The 24,357-nt window shown below is 37.0% G+C and overlaps 1 protein-coding gene across 2 annotated transcripts in view; it reads right to left on the bottom strand.

The window, feature by feature from the left end:
• The window catches only part of Mgat2 (alpha-1,6-mannosyl-glycoprotein 2-beta-N-acetylglucosaminyltransferase), a 114,879-nt gene that overhangs the window by 53,058 nt on the left and 37,464 nt on the right, over positions 1–24,357 (bottom strand). For both annotated transcript variants that reach the window (XM_089239672.1, XM_089239671.1), the window contains exons 5-6: positions 24,152–24,251; positions 5,331–5,461 (exon numbers count right to left, since the gene is read on the bottom strand). In XM_089239672.1, the coding sequence (XP_089095798.1) occupies positions 5,331–5,461; positions 24,152–24,251 (231 nt within the window). The remainder of the gene's footprint in view (positions 1–5,330; positions 5,462–24,151; positions 24,252–24,357) is intronic.

The raw sequence follows: 24,357 nt of genomic DNA, 5'->3' as shown, positions 1-24,357 counted from the left end.
CAGTAACAGGCGGCCTTGGTCGCGCAGCAATGTGTCGTTCGAGCATGTCCCAAACATGCTCGATTGGATTCAGGTCAGGAGAGCACGCTGGCCATTCCATACGCTGTATTGTTTTAGCTTCAAGCATGTTCTCCACCAGACGAGCTCTATGCGGTCGGGCATTATCATCCTGGAAAACAAAGGAATCTCCATTGGCTCCAGCATAAGGGATGACATGAGGTCGCAGTATCTCGTCTGCATACCTTCGGGCCGTCAAAGTGCCATTCCGAATGATATGCAGGTCCGAACGTCCGCCTATGCTGATTCCACCCCATACCATCCAACCAGCTCGTCTGTATTGTGACCTTTCACGAACGAATGCGGGGTTATTTCGAGTGCCCCTGTCCCTCCATACCAGAACACGTCGGGTGTCACACTCCAGACTGAATCGGGACTTGTCTGTAAACAGCACTTGGCTCCAATCATGTTGCTCCCAATCTCGATGTTCAGCAGCCCATCTTCTTCGGGCCGCACGGTGGCGTGGGGTCAACGGAATGCAGACCATTGGCCTACGTGCATAGAGCCTTCCCTCATGAAGCCGATTACGTACTGTTTGGCTGGACACCCTTTGTCCTGTTGCCAAGAGCAACCGTCTTTGCAGCTGCGTAGCATTCTTTGTTCTGTTTCGACGGGCTGTTAACCGTATATACCGGTCATCAGTTGCTGTAGTGGCGCGTGGCCGACCTTGCCCTAGTCGACGTCTAACATTTCCTGTTTCTTGGAATCGATTCCACAGCCTTGCAACAACACTTCTGGCGACTCCAACAGCGTCCGCGACACTACGTTGTGTTTGCCCGGATTCCAGTCTGCCTATAACACGCCATGCCATGGATTCCGGTAAATCACGTTGTTGAGACATTCTCAAGTCACCTTGTCTCAAAAAAAAATACTGCGCAATCGAATTTCACAGTTACGGCAGTAAAACAGACGTTTCTGCAACATCCCGATTTCTGCCCTTATCTCCTTTTTCTGGTTTTTGACGTCATGAACTTTGATTTGCATATGAAGTTTTCTTCTTCTGTTTCCTGCTAGGCTTTAAATTATGGATGATTCATTTTATGTTACTTATCGGTATACATCTTTGCGTAATTTTGTTAAAACCATGTGCTCCCCTAATTGTTTTGAGCAGTGTAGATGGATTGATCACATGCTCAGGAACCGAACAATCACTGCTCGTGTTCTTGATGCCCAAGCTGAAAGAGCTATCAGAAGAGGATGTCCGCAAGGAGGAATCCTTTCCCCCTTTCTATGGAACATGGTCTTTAGATCTCTGATCTAATGAAAGGACCAGGATATACACAGGCATATGCAGACGACTTAGTCATGCTCATTCAAGGGCATGATTTATCCCTTGAGGATTCTTGCTCAACAAATTTTAAACTCTGTCAGCAGATGGGGTGACAAACACCAACTAACATTTTCCACAGAAAAAACCAGAATTGTGATTTTCACATGGAACAGAAAATGCGAAATTTGAAACTTAACCCTCAAGGGACAAGAATTAACCATATGTGACAGTGTGAAATACCTTGGATGTCATTTGGATTCTAAGCTGTCCTGGAAATCCCATATTCAAGAACGAGCTAAACGGGCCACTAATATACTTATGCTGTGCAAAAGAATTATCTGCAAAACCTGGGGTTTAAACCCTAAAACCACTCAGTGGATTTATACTGCTATTGCCCGCCCAATGCTGAGCTATGATTGTGTTGTATGGCATCAGGTGTTATCAAAGACCTCTTATGAAACTGTCCTACAAAAAGTGCAAAGACTAGCTTGCATTCTTATTACGGGAGCCTTACCCAGCTAACCCTCCATCGCCCTTGAAGCTACTCTTAAGATACCAACTCTGAGATGGTACCTACAAGGAGAAGCGTTTAAAGCTATGTATAGGATGGAAAGAAATGGTACATGGTGCAATCGACCTTATATGGGATACAAACCTTCTTTCAAGAATCATCTTGACAGCTGTCTACTGGAAAAAATGGAGATCTCCTCTCTACTAATGCCAAAAGACTCCTGTTCCAAAACAAAAAATTTTTCTAAATGCTTCACTATCCACATACTCAGGAGAAATGAAGTTGCTCACATAACTGATAGCATCTCAACAGGAGTTATTGAGTGTTACACCGATGGCACTAGGATTACTGATACTGGGGCTGGAGCAATTTACTGCATCTTTGGAGTGGATCACGACTACCATAAGATACATTTGTATCTAGGCAAAATGTCCACAGTCTTTCAAGCTGAAGTACTAGCAATAGCCATACTGGCTGAAAGTCTGATTACCAAAGGGTATCATGGCAAACAAATTGTTATCTTTTCTGACAGCCAAACAGCACTATTGGCTCTTGACAACTTCCTCAAGTTCCAACTGTGTGTAAAATACTGCACTGACATGCTGAATATCTTGGCAGCATTGAGCAACAACATCAACCTTTACTGGGTTCCTGGTCACGTAAATTTCCAGGGAAATGAACTCGCAGACCAGATAGCCAAAGAGGCAGCGAACATGAAGCTATCTGGACCTGAACCTTTCTATCCTGTTTCGATGTCAACCATCAAAGGAGATGTCAAACAATGGATAGAAGACAAACACATGCTGCAATGGAACTCAAGGCAGGACTGCAGACAGGCCAAGCTGGCCTTGGGAACCCATCCAAATATTGCCGAAAAACTTATCTCATTGAACAGGAAACAAATTCGACAGGTTATACAGATCATCACTGGCCATGCTAACCTAGCGAAACACATACACAACTGTGGCTATACAGATTCACCTATTTGTCCTGCATGTGGAGAAGAAGACGAAACTCCACTCCACTATGTGGGACGATGTCCCGCCTTCTCTATCCCGAGAAGGAACTACTTCGGTGATCATCAGGTGACACTAAGTGAAGTTGTTAATGCTCCCAGCATTTACAACCTGGTAAATTTTCTCAATTACACTAAACATCTAAATTCATGGTGAGTTTCAATTCTGCTTTAACTTGAACTTTCATGCATTACTATTTAATAACTTCCCGTTGAGTTCTCAGTCATATCTCTGAGACCTTCTCTGCTCCTTTTCTAAAAGGGCACCGCAGACAGGAGCAGCCTCAAATTTTCTGATATGGCTTTACCGGTTGCAGTTTTCCATAATCTCCCATATACAGAGATTCAATATGTGGTAACAGATACTATAACTTTCGTCCCCGGAGCAGCCACCAAACTCTGGGAATTTCCACAGAATAATGTTTCTCTTCATTCTCACATGACCCACAACTCATGTTAAACCACTTGGTGTTAGAGCAATGGGCAAAATTTGCCTAGGCTTTACCCTTATGGGACGCCAAATAATGATGATACATAAATTTGACTTATGCAGTTATCATCGGTTCTACATATCCCATAACTTTTGGGTGTACAATGTCATCAAAAATCCTAGAAGCAACTGAAGTGGGTGAGGGATACACAATGTATGTAGAAAGATGCAATAGAATAAATAGATGCATAGGAACTAATGCCCAATCCCATCCAATAGCAGAAGTGGGCCCACTACACATTAAAAGATACCCATTCAAATATTTGGCCCCTTGAGCAGCCAATTTTCTCCTCCAATGAGTCTGAAGAGATCCTATTCAGACAGTATAGGTCCCAAGTTTACACAGACCAAATAACATGAACCAATTTTATGGGCCCCAGTTGAGCGAGGATGCAAAATCAGAACCAAATACTTTCCAAGTTTGTATGAGAAGTTGTATCCATATAATTGCCTTATGAGAGACAAATTCATGTCAGGAGTGTTCATCTTGTATTGGTTTGACCAGCTGTGCACTACTCATACCAAAATAGCTCTAAGATTGTAAAGGTTATTAACTTGTCCAGTGTTACCGAAGTAATAATCACGTCGAAAGTTCTACGGAAGAAATACAAACACCACTTTTTTGCTTGTCAAGTATTTGCACCGATTTGAGATAAGAATGTAAGCTTGAGAATTTTTTGTGTAAGTAGATAAAACATGTTTTTCACTTGACATCTTCTTTTCCCCTTTTTTCCTATGCTTGTCTTTGCTTGAGGGGTCGTGCATAAGAAAAATTTTGGAGAGAGAGGATTTAAAACTGACCAGTGTGGTATCAAATCAAAAATGATATCATGTACAATATGCAAATGTGTGAATTTATTGGAAATATTGGGAGGGCTCAAAAATATTGTGGGGCTAGGGCAGCTAAATCCAATATTTTTATAGGTATTATCGAGATAGGCATTAACTGTAGAAGGCTAATGATGTTTATATAGTTAACAACATATGTGAAAGTATTTGATACACGTGGCACAGTAAAGTAAAACAAATTTAAATAATTATGTAAATATATACTCATGTATATTCATTTTTTCATAAATTATTTTGTAAGTTTACATGTTCATTCCCACCTAATGAATTATTTCATTTTTTGTGAAAACTCTGTTAAAACTGATACCAACCACTATAATACAGGAAGAATAAAAATACAAACTACACAAGTAATAACAATAAAAACAAGTAAAAATGGTACAAAGTCAGATTTCAAGGTGGGAAGGGGCGGGCATCAGAAGTGCTTTAGACTTGCAGGTGCTCATCTTTCATTTTGGTGTGGAAATTCTATTTATAAATCACTTCTGGATATGTTTGGCTGTGTTGCAAATTACTATGGTTGCTCATAAATTTATAGCACCCCCAACTCAGATGCCACAGTTATACTTACAAAGGTATATAAATAGTCCCTATATTACACATAAGTGGAATCATGATGAATATTTAATTATACAGATATTTGGTTTTAAAACCTCTCGTTTAAAAAAAGAAAGAAAACCATGATGCTTGTTTTAGAACAAGGAAGAAATGAGAACAAATACACATTCTTCGGAGGAAAATCGCTACCTATTGTATATAATGGCAAATATTTACTCATATAAATATTCCATATCCAATTAGAAAACTGTCTCAAAAACCTGTTCTGAAACCAAGAATATATTTGAAAAGGAAATCTAACTGGAATAATCTCTTTCCCTCAATATGATAGCGAATCATCCACTTTTGGTGAATTTTTGCTAAGGAAACAAAAAATGTGTTTCACTAAAAGAAGGATAAAATGAAGAAACATTCTACAGGTAAATACCAATTTGTTTACATAGCTTATTTGACAGTAATTCAGGTTAAAAGTTTTATAATGCAACAATTTCAGATATATAACTTCACTATGCAATCGAAGCGTACAAATTCAAGCAAGCATGAAAAATGGGGGGGGGGGGGAAGAGGAGCAAATACATACACAGCTTTTAATTCATCCATAAGCTTCAAAACATGCAAAAAATCAGGAGCAACATAGTGATCTTCCTCCAACAAAAGAACAGGGCCAATATGATCCTTTGTTATTTCCAATCCATCCATAACATGATTAACCTGTAAAAAAATGTGAAAAAGCATAAGTACCACTGAATATAACCAGGATAACCATATTTTGTTCAAGTATTTTATGACTTAATCAAAAAGAATTGTGCACAGATTTGTTTTTATCTATTTAGATGTAGATGCTTATACTCACAAAGAACATCCTGCAGTTTTAAGTTGAAAATTATTGATCAGGGAAAACTTTAAATGCAGTCAGTCTCTCTCGAAAAAAATAAAAAATAAAAATTTTGTAGGCGAAAATCCCAAAAAACTTTTTCACAGAACACCATTTTAAAAAATTTTATTTCCAGTATTTAACTCTTAAGCATGTCTCTGAATCATGTTTCTTTTTTAAGCTGCATGTGTCAGTGGCCATACCTGGCAAGAATACTCAGTGGCCACACAAATTCACTAAACACACTATGGTGTATATAGAAGCATCTCACCATATCCTCATATTGTGTGGAGAAAAAAACAGATGAGCAGGTAAAAACATTGAGGGAATGTCAGTTGTGATGACCACGCCATGACTTTTCCTTCATGAAATTGAGATTCAACATATACTCTTTACCTTCCCCCTTCCTACTTGAAGACCTCAAACATTAAAAATTTAAAACTTATGTCTCTCTCTTCCAAACTAGATCATGGTCCACTGCTGTCTCAATGAAGAGATTTTAGCAGGTGATCGAAGAAGACCTGGGCCATGCTAGAAGCTGTGCATGTATGTGTTGTGAATCTAAGGTGAAGTCTCTTCCTGTGTAATTAGGGTTACCAACCGTCCTCCTTTTTGATGTCATTTCAAGCATCCTCCTAAGTGTTGGAAAATTTGCCCTTTTGTCCTCCTTTTCTTGTTTCTGGAACTTTTCTCTCTCCACACTTTGAAACATATATTTTTTCATTGATGCGAGTGTTTTTGTGTTTCCCCTACACGCATTCACTATATATAACAGCCATCGAAATTCCCAGAATTTTTTCTGTTACTGCTTTTTTTGGCGGTTCCATTTTAGAGTTTGGAAAAATTGTGTGGACGGTTTCATTGGTCGGAATAGTGACACGATCTATTTGGGGAAATTGGGATAAGTGACGTCACTAAGGGTGCGTGCGCAGGCATCCTCCTTCCTTTCTCAGTTTGCAAACCTGAAAACCTTATGTGTAATGCTTGCTATGTGTAGTGCTGTCATCTGTTGCCAATTTTTCTAACTATGAGTGAAGCTATTTTTGGTAACTATAAGCACCCCAAAAATCAAACATTTTTGATATAAAAAAAATATAGACTAAGTTTTTAAGATGCAAAAGTTATGATGAAAAATATATATATAATCAAAATCTGCAAAATCTTTTCCCCTCTTCTATTTTTTATTTTTGGCCAACACTTTAAATGACTCTACAACATTTTTCTAGATTATTAATAGCTACTGTGTGGATGAAGTAGGCAAGGATATGCATGACCTTTTTAATCGGCTAGATATGCAAGATGGCTACCATTCGTCGGTCATAAACTGGTGTAGTTATAGTGTTGTATAGATTAGTACTTTTCATAGAAATCTCACCCAGGTATTGCTGTGGGACCTCTTGCCTGAGGTCTGATGAGGGGCCTGAGATGAACTTGCACACAACAATTGTTCAACTTGCAAGAGGCCATCATTGCATTGCTTGGCCCCAGGGAGAGGTCATGATGTGGTTAAAAAAGTCCTGCTTTTGTGGGCTGGGTGGAACCCTTTAGTGAGTTCCATTGAGCTTATATAGACCTGAAGGATTGAGGACACGCCAGGGCTGGCAAAAACCCGGGTTTTGTAAACATGCTATTTGCAGTGTTACATATCAATGTACATATTAAGTAATAAATATAAAAAACAGTTTGTACACATAATTAGATTATATAGTTTATAAATCTAATTAGTATACACACTAATTAGAGATTTATAGACTTGGTAATTAATATTTTAATATCATGCTAATTAAATTTTAATACAAAAATAAGTATTAGTGAGATTAAGCTACTTTTAAAATGTTGAATCTTAATTTCTTTAAAAGGTTTCTGAGCTTTTCTATACTTTGCATATATTATAGCATTCTCTTTTCCCACGCACAACATCCTTATATTCTCAGCCAGTAATTTATTTACTAATTTCTTTTAAAAAAATGTTTTGATAAAGACTATATAAGGGAGGGGGTTTGCAGGCTAACAAATTATATTTGCTGCATCTTATTATATATGCTCATTATATATACTGCATCTTCTATGAGCATGGCAGGAATGAACTATTCTCCTCAGAGTTTTGGAACGAATATGATGTCTGCTTCTGCAATGGGCGGAATGGGCTTGCCTGCTGGCATGACCATGGGAGTTGGTGGATCGGCTAGCGCATGCATGTCACCGATGATGACTGCTATGACACCTTTGGGCGGCATGAACTCTTTGAATCAAGGAATGAACGGCATGACTTCTCCGACATGAACGCACCATTAGTTGCGGCAGCCAGTAGGGATTTTTTTTCTCAGCCACCACGCTGGGCATTTTGCCTGTTGTGGTGTTGTATTTGTATTTTAGCAAAAAAACCCAGTGTCTTTTTGTAGGTGGGCCTGTACTTTATACAGTGAATACCACTTATAACATTAAAAAAAAAAACCATTGTAAGTGGGAAAATGCTATAAACTGGAAATGTTAATGAGAATTTGTCAGAGTCGTGGGACCATGAAAATAAGTTGTATTAAGCGGGAAAGTGTTCTAAATGGGAACGGTATAAGCAGGATCCACTGTATATAAGTTAGAATAACATTCGCTTCTCTCACGCAAAGAAATTGTATTCAAGTGGTATAAAATGCATCAAAACTCCTGTATAATGATAGTAGAGGGACCTGTGAAACTTACTGTTATAGACTAGATATATTAACACTATGGAAATAGGTGATTATCATTGCACAGGGTATTGTTACATCAGTTATACTACATATGCTTTTTATGTAACATGATATATTCCTTCCTCAGCAAAAGGCTTGGGGGAAAATACAGGGTTCCAAGCAAAATCTAAAAATACAGTAGACAATATAATGCTATTGGGTAACATCAGAGTCACAAAACTTAGAATCAGTGGTTCTTAACCAGGGGTGCAACAGAGCATTTTAAGGGCGTGAGATAAAAAAACAAATAAAAAACATGTTGACTGATTATTCAGGAAAATTAAAATCAGATGGCTTCCCAACCCAGATCAATTTCAAGAAGTGCGGAAGCTGCAGCCTCTAATTTATGATTCCAATCTTGCACAATAAGTTTTCACATGAGATCTTGAAAATAGCTTCAAACAAAAAAAAAGCAAAATGTTTGGAGCTTTGAAATCTTTTTAGAAATGACTTGCACTCTGGAGGGGGACAGTCTTAAAAAATTCATCTCACACTTAATAGAGTATCTTTTACTGCCAGGCCAACAGAGGCAGCATGCTCACCTCAAAGAGACTTGTTCTACACAAGGATGACGTCACTCTCTGCTATCATACGAAGATATTAACAATCGCACGATTCCCTGCAGGGGCAGTTGAATTTTCTCTCTTTCCAAAATATATCTTCGCAACATCCAGTTGTTAAAACCTTCATATGATAGCGGAGAGTGACGTCATCCTTGTGTAAGTCGCCATCTGGTGGCAGCAGTTGTGAGCTTGGCCCGAGTCTGGGCCGGCCGTCCATGTAGGTCCCTTTCAGTGTACACGAGCTCCAAGGAAAGATTAAGAGATTCGGTGCCTCTGTAGTCTAGTGGTCTAGGGTGTTCATCCGGAAAGTGAAAGGAAGTGGGTTCGATTCCCCGCAGGGGCAGTTGAATTTTCTCTTTTTCCAAAATATATCTTCGCAACATCCAGTTGTTAAAAGACTTGTTCTATATAAATTTCACATTGTCAAAAATGCCTATAGCTCTTTCCGAACATTATGCATTTTCAACCCATCTCTTACTAGAAAAATTCAGAGAAAACAATTCTCTTTCAATTTTACCCATTTGTGGGGTCTTGTAATGTCTGTGAACTGTGTGTAGCAAGGAGAATTCTATAGGCAAAAAATATATACCACTGAGTTGTTTCATCCCATCCAACTGCCTTCCATACAACCCACAGGTACAACACTCCCCATCTTGACATATTTGAATTGCCCCCTATACAGAGGCAGCAAAAAAAAAAAAAGCAAGAGCATAAACCATTTTCACAGAAGATAGAAAAGAAATTAGAGCTGGCATTGGCTTTGCTTTCAACAATAGACAATGGAAAAGAGGGTCTCCTCCTTAGACTCCCTTCATCCATTTACTGAAAAAGCAGGTTCAGTGTGACCTTGACCAACACCCCTATAGATAAGATGCCTCCACACTGGAGTTGTGACGTGACGTCAGGGAGTGGAGGCTGATTGAGGGGATGATCATTTTTCTTCCTTCATAATATCTTGCCCTTTAAGCCAACTGAATCAATTTTGTTTTAAAGATTTCTGAAGTTCATGATATAAACAAATTATGAAATCGGTTACTTGCACTGATTTTTTTTAAATTGAAAAAAAGTACTTGCTCTTAATTCCAACTTACTAAATTAATCACGATTAAAAAATTAAACTTTTGCAATATATCTTCCCCTCTCTTATTCTGTTCAGAAAAATATTTTAAAAATAAATACAAAATAATTATTTGCAAAGCTACACAAAAATTAATATAAGTCAGCATAAGATGAAATATAAACATCACTTTTTTTCTACAGCTCTTTTAGTTGAACTGATAACTTCAAAATAAAACAAGCAAGCAAAGAAAACAACACACAACTCAATTATTACAAAAATTTTGATATTTATTCAAAACAATTGATAAACTTTGTAGAAATTGCCACAAACATAATATGGAAATAATTTTCACACAGCAAGTAGTAAAACTTATAAAAATTCTCATTTAATGTATGGAAGTTAGTGTATGGCAATATTTAATTGTGTTGCTTGATTCATCATACAAATTTCTCAACGTTGCAACTGAAACACATTTGAGATTCTTCAATGCCCCCTCCTCAAAATATGGATAATATAAAGAAATTTCACAACTTTTCTGGTTGATTCAGTCATTTCAGACACAGTTCAAAATATGTGGCACTCTCGTAGCAGCCCCCTAAAATCAAGGGGGAATGATTTGAGATTAATTTCATCCATTAGAAACTTCACTTTTTGTCTGATTCATTCAAGTAATAAACTTCTACATACAGTAGTGATTGATCATCAGATTGCTCTGCACTAGGATTGACGATATTATCAGAAATTATTGTTTGAATAACTTGTGCATGAGGAATTACTGCAGGTTAACTACTAATAAATATCTGTATGCATGGGAACATATTGAGTGAAGTGAACACACACAAAATTATAAAATATGTAGAACAGCTACATAGAGTTCAAGTATATTTAATCAAATCAAATGGATTTGCTCTTTTACAAAAGTTAAACACTATTGTTTTTGTCTGTCTTCAACATAAACTAGCAATTCATTCGAAATATCCTCTCATACATTGAATAAGTGATTAAGACCGTCACTATCGGATTCTTTTACATTTAAAGCGCATTTCAAATTGCCTTTGAGATCATGTATATGAATGAAAAATGGGAATGTAAACTTGCCTAGTTTAGTTAGTTTGACATTTTCATGAAAGCATTTCATTAAGGTTTTTATATGTGTATATATTTTTCATATTAATCATGAAATGTCATCAACTTTATTTAGATAAAAACAGACTAGATATAAGTGTACCAAACAGTCTATGATATTCTATTACAGGGCTGGACAAATCCCAGATGCCAGGTCACCATGGTGACTAAAAAATTGGTATTGGCGTCTAAAATTTTTTTGTGTAGTTACTAAATTGCAGGTTGAGTGCAGCATAAAATTCTGGGATCTATAACAGTGTATCTGCCACCATGGGAAGAGGGTCACTGTCCTGAAAAAGTAAAAAAAAAAAATTGTGGACTTTTTCTTTGGGTAAAATTTTTTTTTAGCAACTAAAAAATTGTTGGGGGGTGCCTAGATTTTATTGCAATTTGTCCAGCCCTGTCCTATTATTTGATAGTATAAATTATTTTCTTATTTATTTGATAACAGTTTACAAACAGGTGATAGAAATTTCTGTGTGTAGATTCTTCTACATTTACCATACATTTTAAAATAATTGAGATAATTTATATTATGACTTGAAATGAAAATGAAAGCTTACCCAGTTTTGAATGACAAATCATGACAAAAACACACAACATTATGTTAGCTTTCAAATACCATCAACATTTTTGTGTGTTGATAATATGAATGAAAAAGTTCTTCTTGGTCATGTCTTTCAATTTTTTTTACACTGACAGTATATCCTAAGACGAAAAATAGAACTTTTCCTTGTAGGCTACTCTTGTTAGGGGTTGAAGCTTTTAACTATAGCTGTAGAAATGCACTCCCCATCAAAAAATTAATAATACACTAGTAAAAAATAGTTGAGTCGCCACGAGAATCCGTGGGCAGTTGTATACTGGAGTGAGAACAAAATCCTGTAAGAAAATACAGTAAAAAATATTACTCTTATATAGGATTACATATTTTTATGTCTCATAACATATTTTTCAGTTATCTGCATGACTAAACACTAATTCATCCATATGAAATATGTTCTTCCCTTTATTAGATTAAAAGCAATTACTCTAACCCTAGTCCTTGGGTATAAAGATAATTGTTTAGTATAAGTTAATAAATAAGTTGACGAAAGCCAAAAATTAAAAAAAATTAATACAATGTTTGCTAAGTGACTTTTCTTTCTCGCCAACTTACCCGAATTTTATATACAATGTACTTAAGAATCAAAGTAGTTGTTTTGAAAAATTAATTCGTGTAATCTCATTACAATGATAATCGATATAACGATGAATTCTTCTACAATGATGTTTTCAAGTCTTGTTTGGAAATTTTTATACTCTAGTGCTAAACTGATGCCTCTCGATATAATGATAATCCCGCTACACCAATATATGTAAATTTTTTCGGTTCACAGATTATCGTTATATCAAGGTTTCACCGTATTTTAAAACAATTATTCTATGCCTCATGAATATACTTTTGCCCAGATAGATTTAGGTAAAATTTACACACAAATATACTGTATAGCCCTATTCTGCAAATTATATAAAATCCTACAATTTCAACTACTTAAAACATAGATATAAATTCTTTTGTTTTATTCATTGTAAATAATGTCATACTTTTCACTGGTAATGATAAAAATAAATCCAATAAAAATACTTACTTACTCAAAAACTTTTGGCACTGATGTACTTTCTTGATTATAGAAGCCATTCTTTGATGATCGATCTTATTCTTCAGTAAATTAAAATAAGGGAGAAGCCTCTTTGTCTCTTGGCATCCATGAGGCATGATTAATTAAGATTAAAAAGGAACATAACACAAAAATAAATTTCGAAACGTCGTCTAACAAGCTTAAAAACACTAACACCAACGAATAAAAAACATGTGCACACAAGGTTGATCGTTCACTGCTTCGTCTTCCTTCAGCCTCCACCTGGCTACGTCACTAGCTGTGACTCAACAGTGTGGAGGCTTTCTTAGGGGGTGTTGCTTAGCATTGGTTTCCAGTATATATAAGTAAAATCTTACCCTTCAACTGATAAGGCATTTTGCTCAGGTACACCAAAGTGTGTCTCAGTAGGGGATCCTGAGGAAAATGCAGATAAAGATTGTTGATAAGGCTTCCTTATTCTCTCCCAGAGGATCGGAGAGATAATTTTCAATGGGGAAAAAAGTGAAGACCAACCACTGGAATGGGAATTCATCCTCTTTTAATTTTTTCCCCTTCAGATTTTCCCTGAATTTTTCCAAATATTAAGAATTTTCCCTGACTTTTGACAAATATTTAGCATTTTACCTGACCATTTTCTGATTCCCTGACTCCCTGATTCTTCCTGACTTTCCAGGTTGCTGGGAACCCTGAAACACAAACTGTATCGAATGTAACAGACATGGCAACTTCCTAAGATGCTCATTTCATTAATTTGGGGGGGGGGGAATCTTTAATGTATGAAATGTAGAAATGAACAGATTTCTCTTCTTCACAATGGATATTGTGAAAGCTTTTTTTATCAGTAGTTAATATGAATGAATAGTTAAATGTTAAAAAGTAATAAAAACAATTTTTTTTATTTTCATACCTAGTAAAAGATAAAGTTGAGATCAATGTCATTGCATGGCTATCTAAACTCATAAGTAGGTCCAGCATATAATTTTATAAATTTTCTCAGCTCCTTATCTCCAAATATATTCAAGAATTTGAAAACAAAGAATTCAATTTTAAAAATTACTGATGAGGCTAAAAACTCCAAAATTTCAATATTTCCTCAGTGAAATATGCACTTTTAACATTGATTTCTGAAGCAATCATCCTGTGCTTATCCTTCAAAGTGATGCTGGTGATTATTATGCAAATAGGCTCATACAGGATTTTCACTAGATTAATTTCTATACAGGTTATAAAAAAAACTAAGGCTAAAAAGTTTTTTTCCGTTTGGCTAAAGACTATAAATAAGTGGGATTTGTGGGCTAACGTATGATTTTCAGCAAAACCCACTTTCTAGCAAAAATGCAATGGGTTTAAATAGGCGTGCCTGTTACTCCCTATACATTAGGATAACATTCTATTCTTCCATGCTAAGAAATAGTATTCAGCTGTATAACATTAATTTCTATTTTTAAAAAATAACTAAGGCTTAATAGGTAAAGTTGTTTTGCTAATGATCTGTAAGAGGTATTTTGTATGCTAACAAATGATTTTTAGCAAAAACCCGGGTGGGTTTCTCTAGGCTGGGCCCAGTTTGCCAACCCTGGGACACTCCCACCTCACTTCATGTTGAAAACTTAAGGAGGTCTATGGACCAGAGTATATGCATCTCTTCTATAGGGGATAATAGCACCTCTCTAATCTGATGAAATTATTCTACTCATATACAATATGAGCATAATAACTTCATTACTTTTATACAATAATTTAACATTCAAAATTCATGCTGTATTTCTAAAGGCATACAATTCGAACAAAAAACTCCTAAATCTCTTTCATAAGCAAATAAAAAGTTTTTTTTTTCTTTTCCTGCTGACGGCAATAATTGAAGACTAGCAATGTTAATTTTCAATCAAGAAGCCCTGCAAATGTTGTGAAATCTAGCACAGTCTATCTAAGGCCGGGATAGCACTATAAAATCTTGACAAAAGATCTTTTAAAAACTGGAAAAATTCAACCAATAAGAGCATCGGTTACATTCGAGCAAATGCAATCAGTGATCTTATTGGTGGAATTTTTCGAGTTTTATCAAAGAGCTTTTACGAAACTTCTATAGTGTAATCTCGGCCTAAGTCAAAAAATGTGGCAGCTCTGTACCGCTATACACAATAAAGTGATTCTACATTGTACTGTAAGCATTATTGTTACTAAAGCATTTCAGACGTGTGTGGCCACACAGTTCAGAGGAAACATTAAACACGACTATTTACTTGTTTCAAATCATGTGTCCAGTGGGTGTGTTCCTGCAGTTAAACCCAGCATTCATTTTGCTTGTAGAAATAAAGTTTGGAATTTCCACCAAGAAAGAGGATCCACAAAGTCATCCGTCAAAAATTTGACCATTTATCAGCCTCTTAAATTTGTTTTGAAAGACAAATTTTCTATGAAATTCAACAAGAGAATTATTTTAAAGAAAAATACCTTTTGAAGAGACAGAAGAGTTAGCGTCCAATGTAGGAGAGCTAAAATACACAATGCAAAACACCATACAGCTGTTTCAGGGCAAATTTAACCCCTTCTCCAGTGAAATAGGGAAGAAAGAGGGGGGGTCTTTTTCTACTGAAGAAAGGGCTGTATTTGTCTTGAAACTTTGATTTGTGTATTTTAAGCTTTCCTATGTTGGACACTACCTCTTCTAAGGCTGCGGTTATAGTGCAGCGAAGAAATATAAGCTGTGCGAGAATTGCGACTATGAAAAAATGCATAGGGGTGGAGGAAGAGATGTCCACGCATAGTAAAAGAGGAAGAGAATAGGGAAATTAGCCAGATGGGTTCTGAAATGTAAGGGTGTGATGATGATGCCTCTGCAGAAGAGAGAGAGAAAAAGGGGAGAAATGGGCAAATTAACACTGCAAGGTGAAAACAAACATTTGTTTGAATCCTACACCTCGGTGACTGTCTCTTTCTCTTCCTCTCGAATATGTGCGATTTAGAACACAATAGAATTGTTATTGTCGCTAGTCTCTATTATGCACTCCCACACCTCGTGGTTGCCTTACTATGTGTTCGGCCTAAGAGAATCATAGTTCACAGGATCAAAACAATGTTCTCTTTCCTTTGCTAGCATATTTATTACCTTGTTTATTCCAGAAAAAATTATTATCCTACTTTTAATTTATACTCTTCATGAGGAAACATTTTCCAACAAAGTTTTTCCATAAATATATTAGATGCTTAATGCCTCATTGTATTTTTTAAAAGTAACAATTTTCTGCTTTATATGTAATGAATAATAACATTCAAATAAACCAAATTTATTCGAGGATGATGTCATTCTCAGCTATCCATACAAAGGTTATTAACAGCTGGCTGATGAAGATATATTTTTTGGAAAGAGAGAAAATTCAACTGCCCCTGTGGGGAATCGAACCCATGTCCTTTCACTTTCCGGGTGAACGCCCTAGACCACTAGACTACAGAGGAAACAAATATATCAATCTTTCCTTGGAGCTCGTGTGCACTGAAAGGGACCGTACATGGACTGCCGGACCTGACTCAGGCCAAGCTCACAACTGCTGACGCTGCCACCAGATGGCGACTTATGAACGGATGACATCACTCTCCACTATTCGTACAAGGTTTTAACCGTAGAGTAATAACATCACCAGGGCTCAGCACGGATCATGGCCTCAAAACTAGTGAAAATAGTGACCAAAATGTTCAAAAAAGTGACCAAATAGTGACCAAAATGTTTAAAAAGTGACCAAATAGTGACCAAAATAATTTTAGAAAGAGACCAAATGGACAATGAATTTTGATTATTACCAAATTGAATGAATTGAAATTGAATTTAGTTTTTACTAAACTTTGTATTTCAATGGAGCTCATCGAAATTTCTTTTTTTACATAATAGTGCTTTTTTTACATATAATTTTTTTACATAAATCAAACTCAAATGCATTATGCTAACCAGAAAAGTTTTGAATAACTTATCAAATTTATCAACAACTATGTGTGAGAGAGTAACATTACATCCTTTCTAAGTAACAGTAGCAATGCCTTCCCCCCCCCCATAGGGGCCGTTCAAGTATTACATCATCATCGATGGGGGGAGGGGGGCTTTCCGATTTGCTGACTTTTGATGACAAGGGGGGGAGGTTGGATAACGCTTACGTCATCAACCACCCTTTAAGAAAATTTGAGTTAGGATTCAGGAGGGCAGAGCTGATGACGAAATTTTACTGACAAGGGGGGGGGGAGGGGGTCAGCGTTTTGTGGATGGGGGGGGGGTCAAAAATGGCTAAAAATTTGCTTATGTAATACTTGAATGGCCCCATATTGCTTTCCACAGCCCATCTTAAAATCAATTTAAGCAGGAAAAACTTCAAAACGGGAAAAAGTTTTCACATTCAAAGGAGGAAAAAAAATGAAATAACACAATATTTGATGAGAGAATTTGTCCCATCTACATTCTAGTGGATTTTTCATTCATGTTATGCTATGAATAACATTATACAAAATGTACTCAAACTTTTTTTAACTAGTACAAATTGATTTACATAATTAGGTTTGTATAATACCTTCCAACAAATTTTAAGAAATTAACTATAATGATTGATTTTAAAAAAAACTAAAATTACATTTTTAACAATATTATTTTAAATTATTAAATTAAAATATTACTTAAATTACTGAATTAAATAAATTATTAAATTAACTAAATTATTTTAATTGTTAGGGGCCGTTCAAGTATTACGTCATCATCGATGGGGGGGGGTCCGACTTGCTGACTTTTGATGACAAGGGGGGGAGGGGGAGTTTGGATAATGCTTACGTCATCAACCACCCTTTATGAAAATATGAGTTAGGATTCAGAGGGGCAGAGCTGATGACGCAATTTTGCTGACAAGGGGGGGGGGGTCAAAAATGGCTAAAAATTTACTTACGTAATACTTGAACGGCCCCTTATACGTTGAGGGAGGGCAATCCATTCCTCCCCCCAGCGTCAATGGCAGAGCCTACTGATGTATACATGATGTATATCAATTGTCATCTGCCGCACCCCTAAGACCTTCAAGTCTATCTCCACCTATGGTTGGACTGGGAAGGGTGGGTGGGTCTACTCTTTTACAGGCGGAGGGGGCTCCAAAATAATACTGCCCTTGGGTGAGTGAGTAAATAAACCAGTTTTGAAATTGTTTGGTTTTTGAGAGAAACATTTTTAAATATATATTTTTCTTTTTTTTTTACACACAACATACACCCCTGCAAAAAAAACATTTACTACTTTACCCAGAAACAATATAATTTTGCCCCCCCCCCCCCCGTAATTTTTAACAGGAAAAGACTCAGCGGTCTTCCCCGGTAAATTTGTAAGAACCAACGTGGTGACTTTTTTCAATCAATCGCCGTTTTGCGGCGGTCAATTCAAGATGGCTACCAAAGGGCACATAAAATTACAAAAAAATATATAATTTATAACATGAATTATCCAAATATGCGGCAATATGCGAAAATCGATAGAAATATATCGGGAAATACGGAAAATTAGGATAAAATGAACACAAAAATCGAATCAACGACATACAGGGTTTATATGTATGTAAATTCCGTAATTTTCCGTAAAACTCCTCCCGTAATTTTCAACGAACAAAAACAGTGAATTCGCCCCCCCCCCCACCCGGGGCACCCAATTTACCATGGCCGTAATATGATATTTTTCTGGAGGGGAAACGTAATTTTACTACCCCGGGAGGGAATCAGAAGAAAGGTGATCCACGACAGGTGGTGAAGGGAGTCATAGAGAGCTGTGAAGAGAAAAGCTTTAAAAGTTAAACATGGTTGAAAAATATTATTACTTTCAAAACTCATCAGATACGTCCATAGAACCAGGGGCATCTTAACCCTTGGGTCTATGTGGCCATGACCCGTGTCTTCATGTCTATAATGGAGGGAGGGGGACTGCACTATATAGGATTTGGTACTATGATTTTCTAGCTGTTAAGTAACAGCTTACATGTGAAAATCACAGGGGTGGGAAGTGACCAAGTCTATTTCGGAGCAGCTTTGGAGCAGCAAAATTCAGGATTTGGAGCAGTTTTGGAGCAGCAAATTCGAGATTTGGAGCAATTTTGGAGCAGCAAAATATGGGATTCGGAGCAGATATTTATAAATGGGAGCAGTGAAATTAACAAGAATATTTTCGTTAACCCTCAACCCTTTTCAAAATAAAACTGCAGCATGTCTTTTGTTATCAAACATCTTTTCGTCAGCTTGATTTTTGTTTTTGGTGCTTTAGGCTTTTGACACCTTGTTTTAAAGAGCGGCTGTCATAAAATTTTTTGCACCTGTCTATTTAAGATGATTTTTGCTTACTGACGACACTATTTGCTGCCTTGAACAGCAGCACTTCAAATGAGCTAAAAAATTTTTATAAGTTTTTAATTTTTTTATACTTGGAAAGAAATTGTTGCAAAATGGGAGAGAATTTCGGAAGAATCAACTCGATGTTTGGCGATTCAGAACTCATTATCTGGCGAGATTGGCGATCTGACACTCGCTATTTGGCAAGATTGGCGATTTAACACTTGTTATTTGGCGATATTGACGATTTAACGCTTGTTATTCGGCAACATTGGCGATTTAACGCTCGTTATTCGGCAAAGTTTCTAAACTAACATTCGTAATTCGGTGGACATGCACTTTTTACTCCCGGAATGAAAAATTTTTTCACGAAACATCGGGATTTAACACAATGACAATCGACTACAGTAATTTCTGCTGCTTCCAGTGACGACTTTTTTTTTTTAACGGAAAAACTCGAATTTACACTTTAAAGCTGAAAGGCATTGCAAACCATCTTCAGTTCCACGATCACGGACAATATCGGGGTTTCGCGATGGAAAGCCTGATCAGGGGCCGATAGTTTAAGTATAGTGGAATAAAACACGCTCTTCTCGTAAAGAAACGTTTCGTGGCTAGCAGGAACAAAAATTTTTTGCCGCCCTTTCCGAAATTCCGGGCATACTGAAGCAAAATTCGCTATTTGGTGCAGAAAAATGCGAAAATACGCTATTTGGTGCAGAAAAATGCGAAAATACGCTATTGGAGCAGGATGGAGCAAGATATTAGTTTTGGCGCAGTGCGGCGCAATTGCCGCAGAGTTCCCACCCCTGAAATCATAGTACCAGATCTAGTACCAGATTTATTAAAATTTCATTCATAATGAAATATAGGAAGTATCTCACCCTTGGATGAGGGTAGAAGTGAGCCCTGGATAGGACGGGGGGGGGGCACGAGAAAAAATGTGATCCATAGGGGGGCCATGAGCTGAAAAAGGTTAAGAAACACTGCCCTAGACCACTAGACTACAGAGGCAACGAATCTCTCAATCTTTCCTTGGAGCTCGTGTACACTGAAAAGGACCGTACATGGACGGCCAGACCAGACTCAGGCCAAGCTCACAACTGCTGACGCTGCCACCAGATGGCGACTTATGGAAGGATGACGTCACTCTCCGCTACCACACGAAGGTTTTTAACAACTGGCTGTTGCGAAGATATATTTTGGAAAGAGAAAATTCAACCGGAAAGTGAAGAGACATGGGTTCGATTCCCAGCAGGAGCAGTTGAACTTTCTCTCTTTCCAAAATATATCTTCGCAACAGCCAGTTGTTAAAAACCTTCGTATGGTAGCAGAGAGTGACGTCATCCTTCTATAAACGTTGAATTGCAGGAATCTGTGATCTTTTCATAAATAGTTCTCCTTTTGAACATATCTGGGGCTACGGTTTCTTGCTGCGATTTAAATCCAGTTAGAAAAATAGTACAAATTTTATTTCTAGATAGATTGCGATTTTCAGTCGGATGATTTTTTTTTTATTGTAAGTAAATTCAAAATACTTGCGAGCTTCTTTAACGTTGGCCAGCTACAAGAGTATTCTCCAAAGCGTACTAATAATACGCTTAATGAAATCAAGTTATGCTGACGTCACACGGTATGCTCCCGGGAAGATAAAGACGCCTTCATATATATATATAGGGGTTCCTTGTACGATCGTCGTTCAATGAAGGGAGGGAGAAAATTAGCGACCTTGAACCGGTAAAGTTCCTCCTTGAAGAAAAGAAAAACACTGACAGCAGAAAAGAGCGAGACCGAGGTTTTTTTGCTAAAAAAAGTGGAAAAAGTGACCTGGGCCCGAAAATAGGTAATAAAAGTGACCAGCTTCTAAACAAGTGACTTTTAGGGGAAAAAGTGACTCGTGCCGAGCCCTGTATCACATAGAGGAAGCGCAAAGGGTTGCAATGGGAAGCTAAGATCGAAGTCTCGTGACTCAGGTCATAAAGCTGGTCAAGGAAACTTCACTTGCCATACTTTCCTTTTCTTTTCAACCCGATCACAACTCACGTCTATTGCCATAGGCAATTTACTACCTAGTGAGTTGTGCCGGAAGTGTAAGTGTGTGCGCGGTTCAAAGTTGGGAACCACAAAAAACCAACTTCAGCCGACCACCACTGTGATGACGATGGGGCTCGAACCCGGGTCCCTGCGATGAGAGTCCGTCACGATGACCACTCGACCACCACAGCGGCCAATGCTTTTCTTATGGCTGTTCGCCATTCTAATCAAAAATAAGACAGCACGTGGAGATCACCATGCGAACAGCAATACTTTCCTTATGGCTGTTCATATGACGATCTCCACGTGCTGTCTTATTTTTGATTAGAATGGTCAGCATTTGTGCAGCTTTCGCATATTCTGAACAGTTTAGGAAAGGAAGACCAGTATCCTTTCCCTTTTTTGCTTGTTTTCTTTCTTATAAATTAAAAATTAGAATATTAAATTGACGATTCAATGGACTCTTCTACGAGATTCTCAGTTTTTAACGATTCAATTGAATTAATGTTTTGGCAAAATTCAAGTGTCATGAGTCATTATGACATGTTTTAATATAATTTTTGGTAATACATTAATAATTTTGAAGTAATGAATTTTATAAAGTTTTAACCAAAATATGCGTCTCCGCAAGATTTGGTGACATGGGCGGAAATACGGGAGGGGGGACCATGGAAAGGCAATGCCCCCCCCCCCCCAGCGTCAAAGGTGGAGTCGTCTGTCTAATGTATACATGTATATATATGAATTGGCATCATCATCATCGTGCCCCTCTCTAGACTTTCAAGTCTATCTCCGCCTATGTTTGGCAAGCTAGTGAGTTCATCTGAGTTTCGCACAACTTGAAGAAAATATGCTTTTTAAAATGAGGAATTTTTTGACAAATATTTTATTCAAAAATAATATAATGATAACTCACCCCACCCCTAGATCTTAGACAATGTCAGTTTTGCATAATAATATATGCCTCTAAGAATACCTCTTCACGCCTGAGCCAAAACTATTAAAAAATTTAATTTAGTTAATTAATTTGAATCGATATCTTTGTTTGGACCATCTGAGTTAAGACCTGAAGTCACATATATGTACTTCAGGTGCTTTGTATGGATAGTGGAGAGTGATGTCATCTTCGGATAAGTCGCCATCTGGTGGCATTGTCAGCAATTGTGAGCTTCGGCCTGAATTGTGTCCGACCGTCCACGTATGCTCCGCTCCCGTTCAGTGCACATGAGCTCCAAGGAAAGATTGAGATATTCATTGCGTCTGTAGTCTAGTGGTCTAGGGCGTTCACCCGGAAAGTGAAAGGATGTGGGTTAGATTCCCCGCAGGGCAGTTGAATTTTCTCTCCTTCCAAAAAATATATCTTCACATCAGCCAGCTGTTAATAACCTTTGTAAAACCAAATTTATTTTGCCAAATGAATCTTGTTAATTTGCTAGCTTTTAATGAAAAATTTTGAATTTATTATAGTAAATTTTATTGTGCCAATTATTTTGTAAAAACACTCTTAAACATTAGTAACAATTAATTCATTAGTCTTTCTGATTAACCCCTTAACTTTAACTGCCATGGGCATATATATACGCCTTATGGGGAGTCTATGAATTAACTGCCACAGGGAGATTGTGTGACATTTCATCGGCAGTTAAGCAGTTAAACAAATAACTAAAATAGCCCTAGTTTTTTTCTCAAACCAAATTTGAGTAAATCTCTAAAGGAATAATAGGAATGGTGTAGATCAGCGTTTCTCAACCTTTATTGACATTCGGAGCCCTTTTTAGTAAAAAAATTCTATGGCGGAGCCCCGTAGGCCCATTTTTTAATTATTCATTAAAGTTGCTGATTTATTTTTACTGTTTAAAAATATTTATAACTATTTTTTAAATTTTACTGGTTTTTTTTAAATTTCTTTGAGTGGCCACGGAGCCCCTGGAGAGTGCACAAGGAGCCCCAAGGGCTCCGCGGAGCACCGGTTGAGAACCGCTGGTGTAGATCATAGTTTCCTAATTTTTTTTGTCCCATCACCCCCTTATTCAGAAACTTTTTTCTCTCAAAGCAATCTAACCCATAGGATCCTATGTTATACTCGTAGCTTTTACCGCCCCCCAGGGACATTAATGCCCATGTTGGGAATCACTGGTGTAGATTAAGAATATCAGTTATTGATATCCCTGCTACCATTTTTCCAAATGATACAGGGTAAATGTTTATGGCATAATCAGGAGAAGTGCAGATTTTACTGATTGAAAATTTTTCCATTAAGGGGTAGCATAAAATCTTGCATTTTTATACCATCTTTTATGTATTAAATACATTGTCTTTTTCCCTAATATTTATAAGAGAAACAGTGTAAACCATATTTATCATAAATTTAAAAATTCTTAAAAAAGTTACTAATGTCATTCACAATCAATGTTCCCACTAATTTTTCATTACTAGAGTGGACTTGGTGTTTCTCTGCATATTATGACAGTATAGTCATATGATATTGTTCCACACATGCCAGAAGCATGAATGTGCAAATTTCCCCCTTTTTTTATCAGCCGGTCGGATAGCTTATTTTGCCATCTAAGTTTTTCTTAAAACACCAATGTGTATCCCTATTGAAACACATTACAAAACATTTTAGGCAAATAACTTCCACAGAGTAAAATGGTAGAGTAAACATTCAAAAACATCACATTTCTTACATTCTTTTTTTTTCCAAAGACATTGCACATTTGTGCTTATGGCATGAGGGGAGACGATATAGTTTGTCACAATTTTATCACATTTTCATCATGCGTAGACATGCAGTTTTGAAAAAAATTACTCGCAGTCAATGCTCCCTCTAAGCTGCACAGGTGCAGTCTGTGCAGCCTTGTCAACCAAAGAAACTTGGTCAGAGAGTGCCAAAAATAGGTTTCTGCACAGGTGGAGATATTTTTGAGCCACCACTGTCCATGCAGATTAGATAAATGTTAGCGAGCATGTTGCTCACAATCCAGACACAAATAAAAATTTTAAGGTAGATGGCTACTGAATACTAGAACTTATAACAAACCTTCCACCACCAGTGATGTTTTGTCTGAGTGAATTTTGCTTCTCGATAATGACCATATAAATCTGGATATTTAGCATTATTACACTTCTCTTTGATAGCTCTGAAAAAAAAAAAAATTAAAATTTTAATTGTGTGACAGACATGGTTTTTTTTTTCTCTGCATGTGTATTTATATATGCAGCACACATTTAAAGAGATTGGAAAGC

Source organism: Pholcus phalangioides, unplaced genomic scaffold, assembly GCF_987345545.1.
Source record: "Pholcus phalangioides strain wild (caught in Gottingen) unplaced genomic scaffold, Ppha-v1.0 ptg000011l_1, whole genome shotgun sequence".
Taxonomy (NCBI): domain Eukaryota; kingdom Metazoa; phylum Arthropoda; class Arachnida; order Araneae; family Pholcidae; genus Pholcus; species Pholcus phalangioides.
The sequence above is the reverse complement of the archived record's forward strand: the minus strand, read 5'-3'. Positions and strand labels throughout refer to the sequence as shown.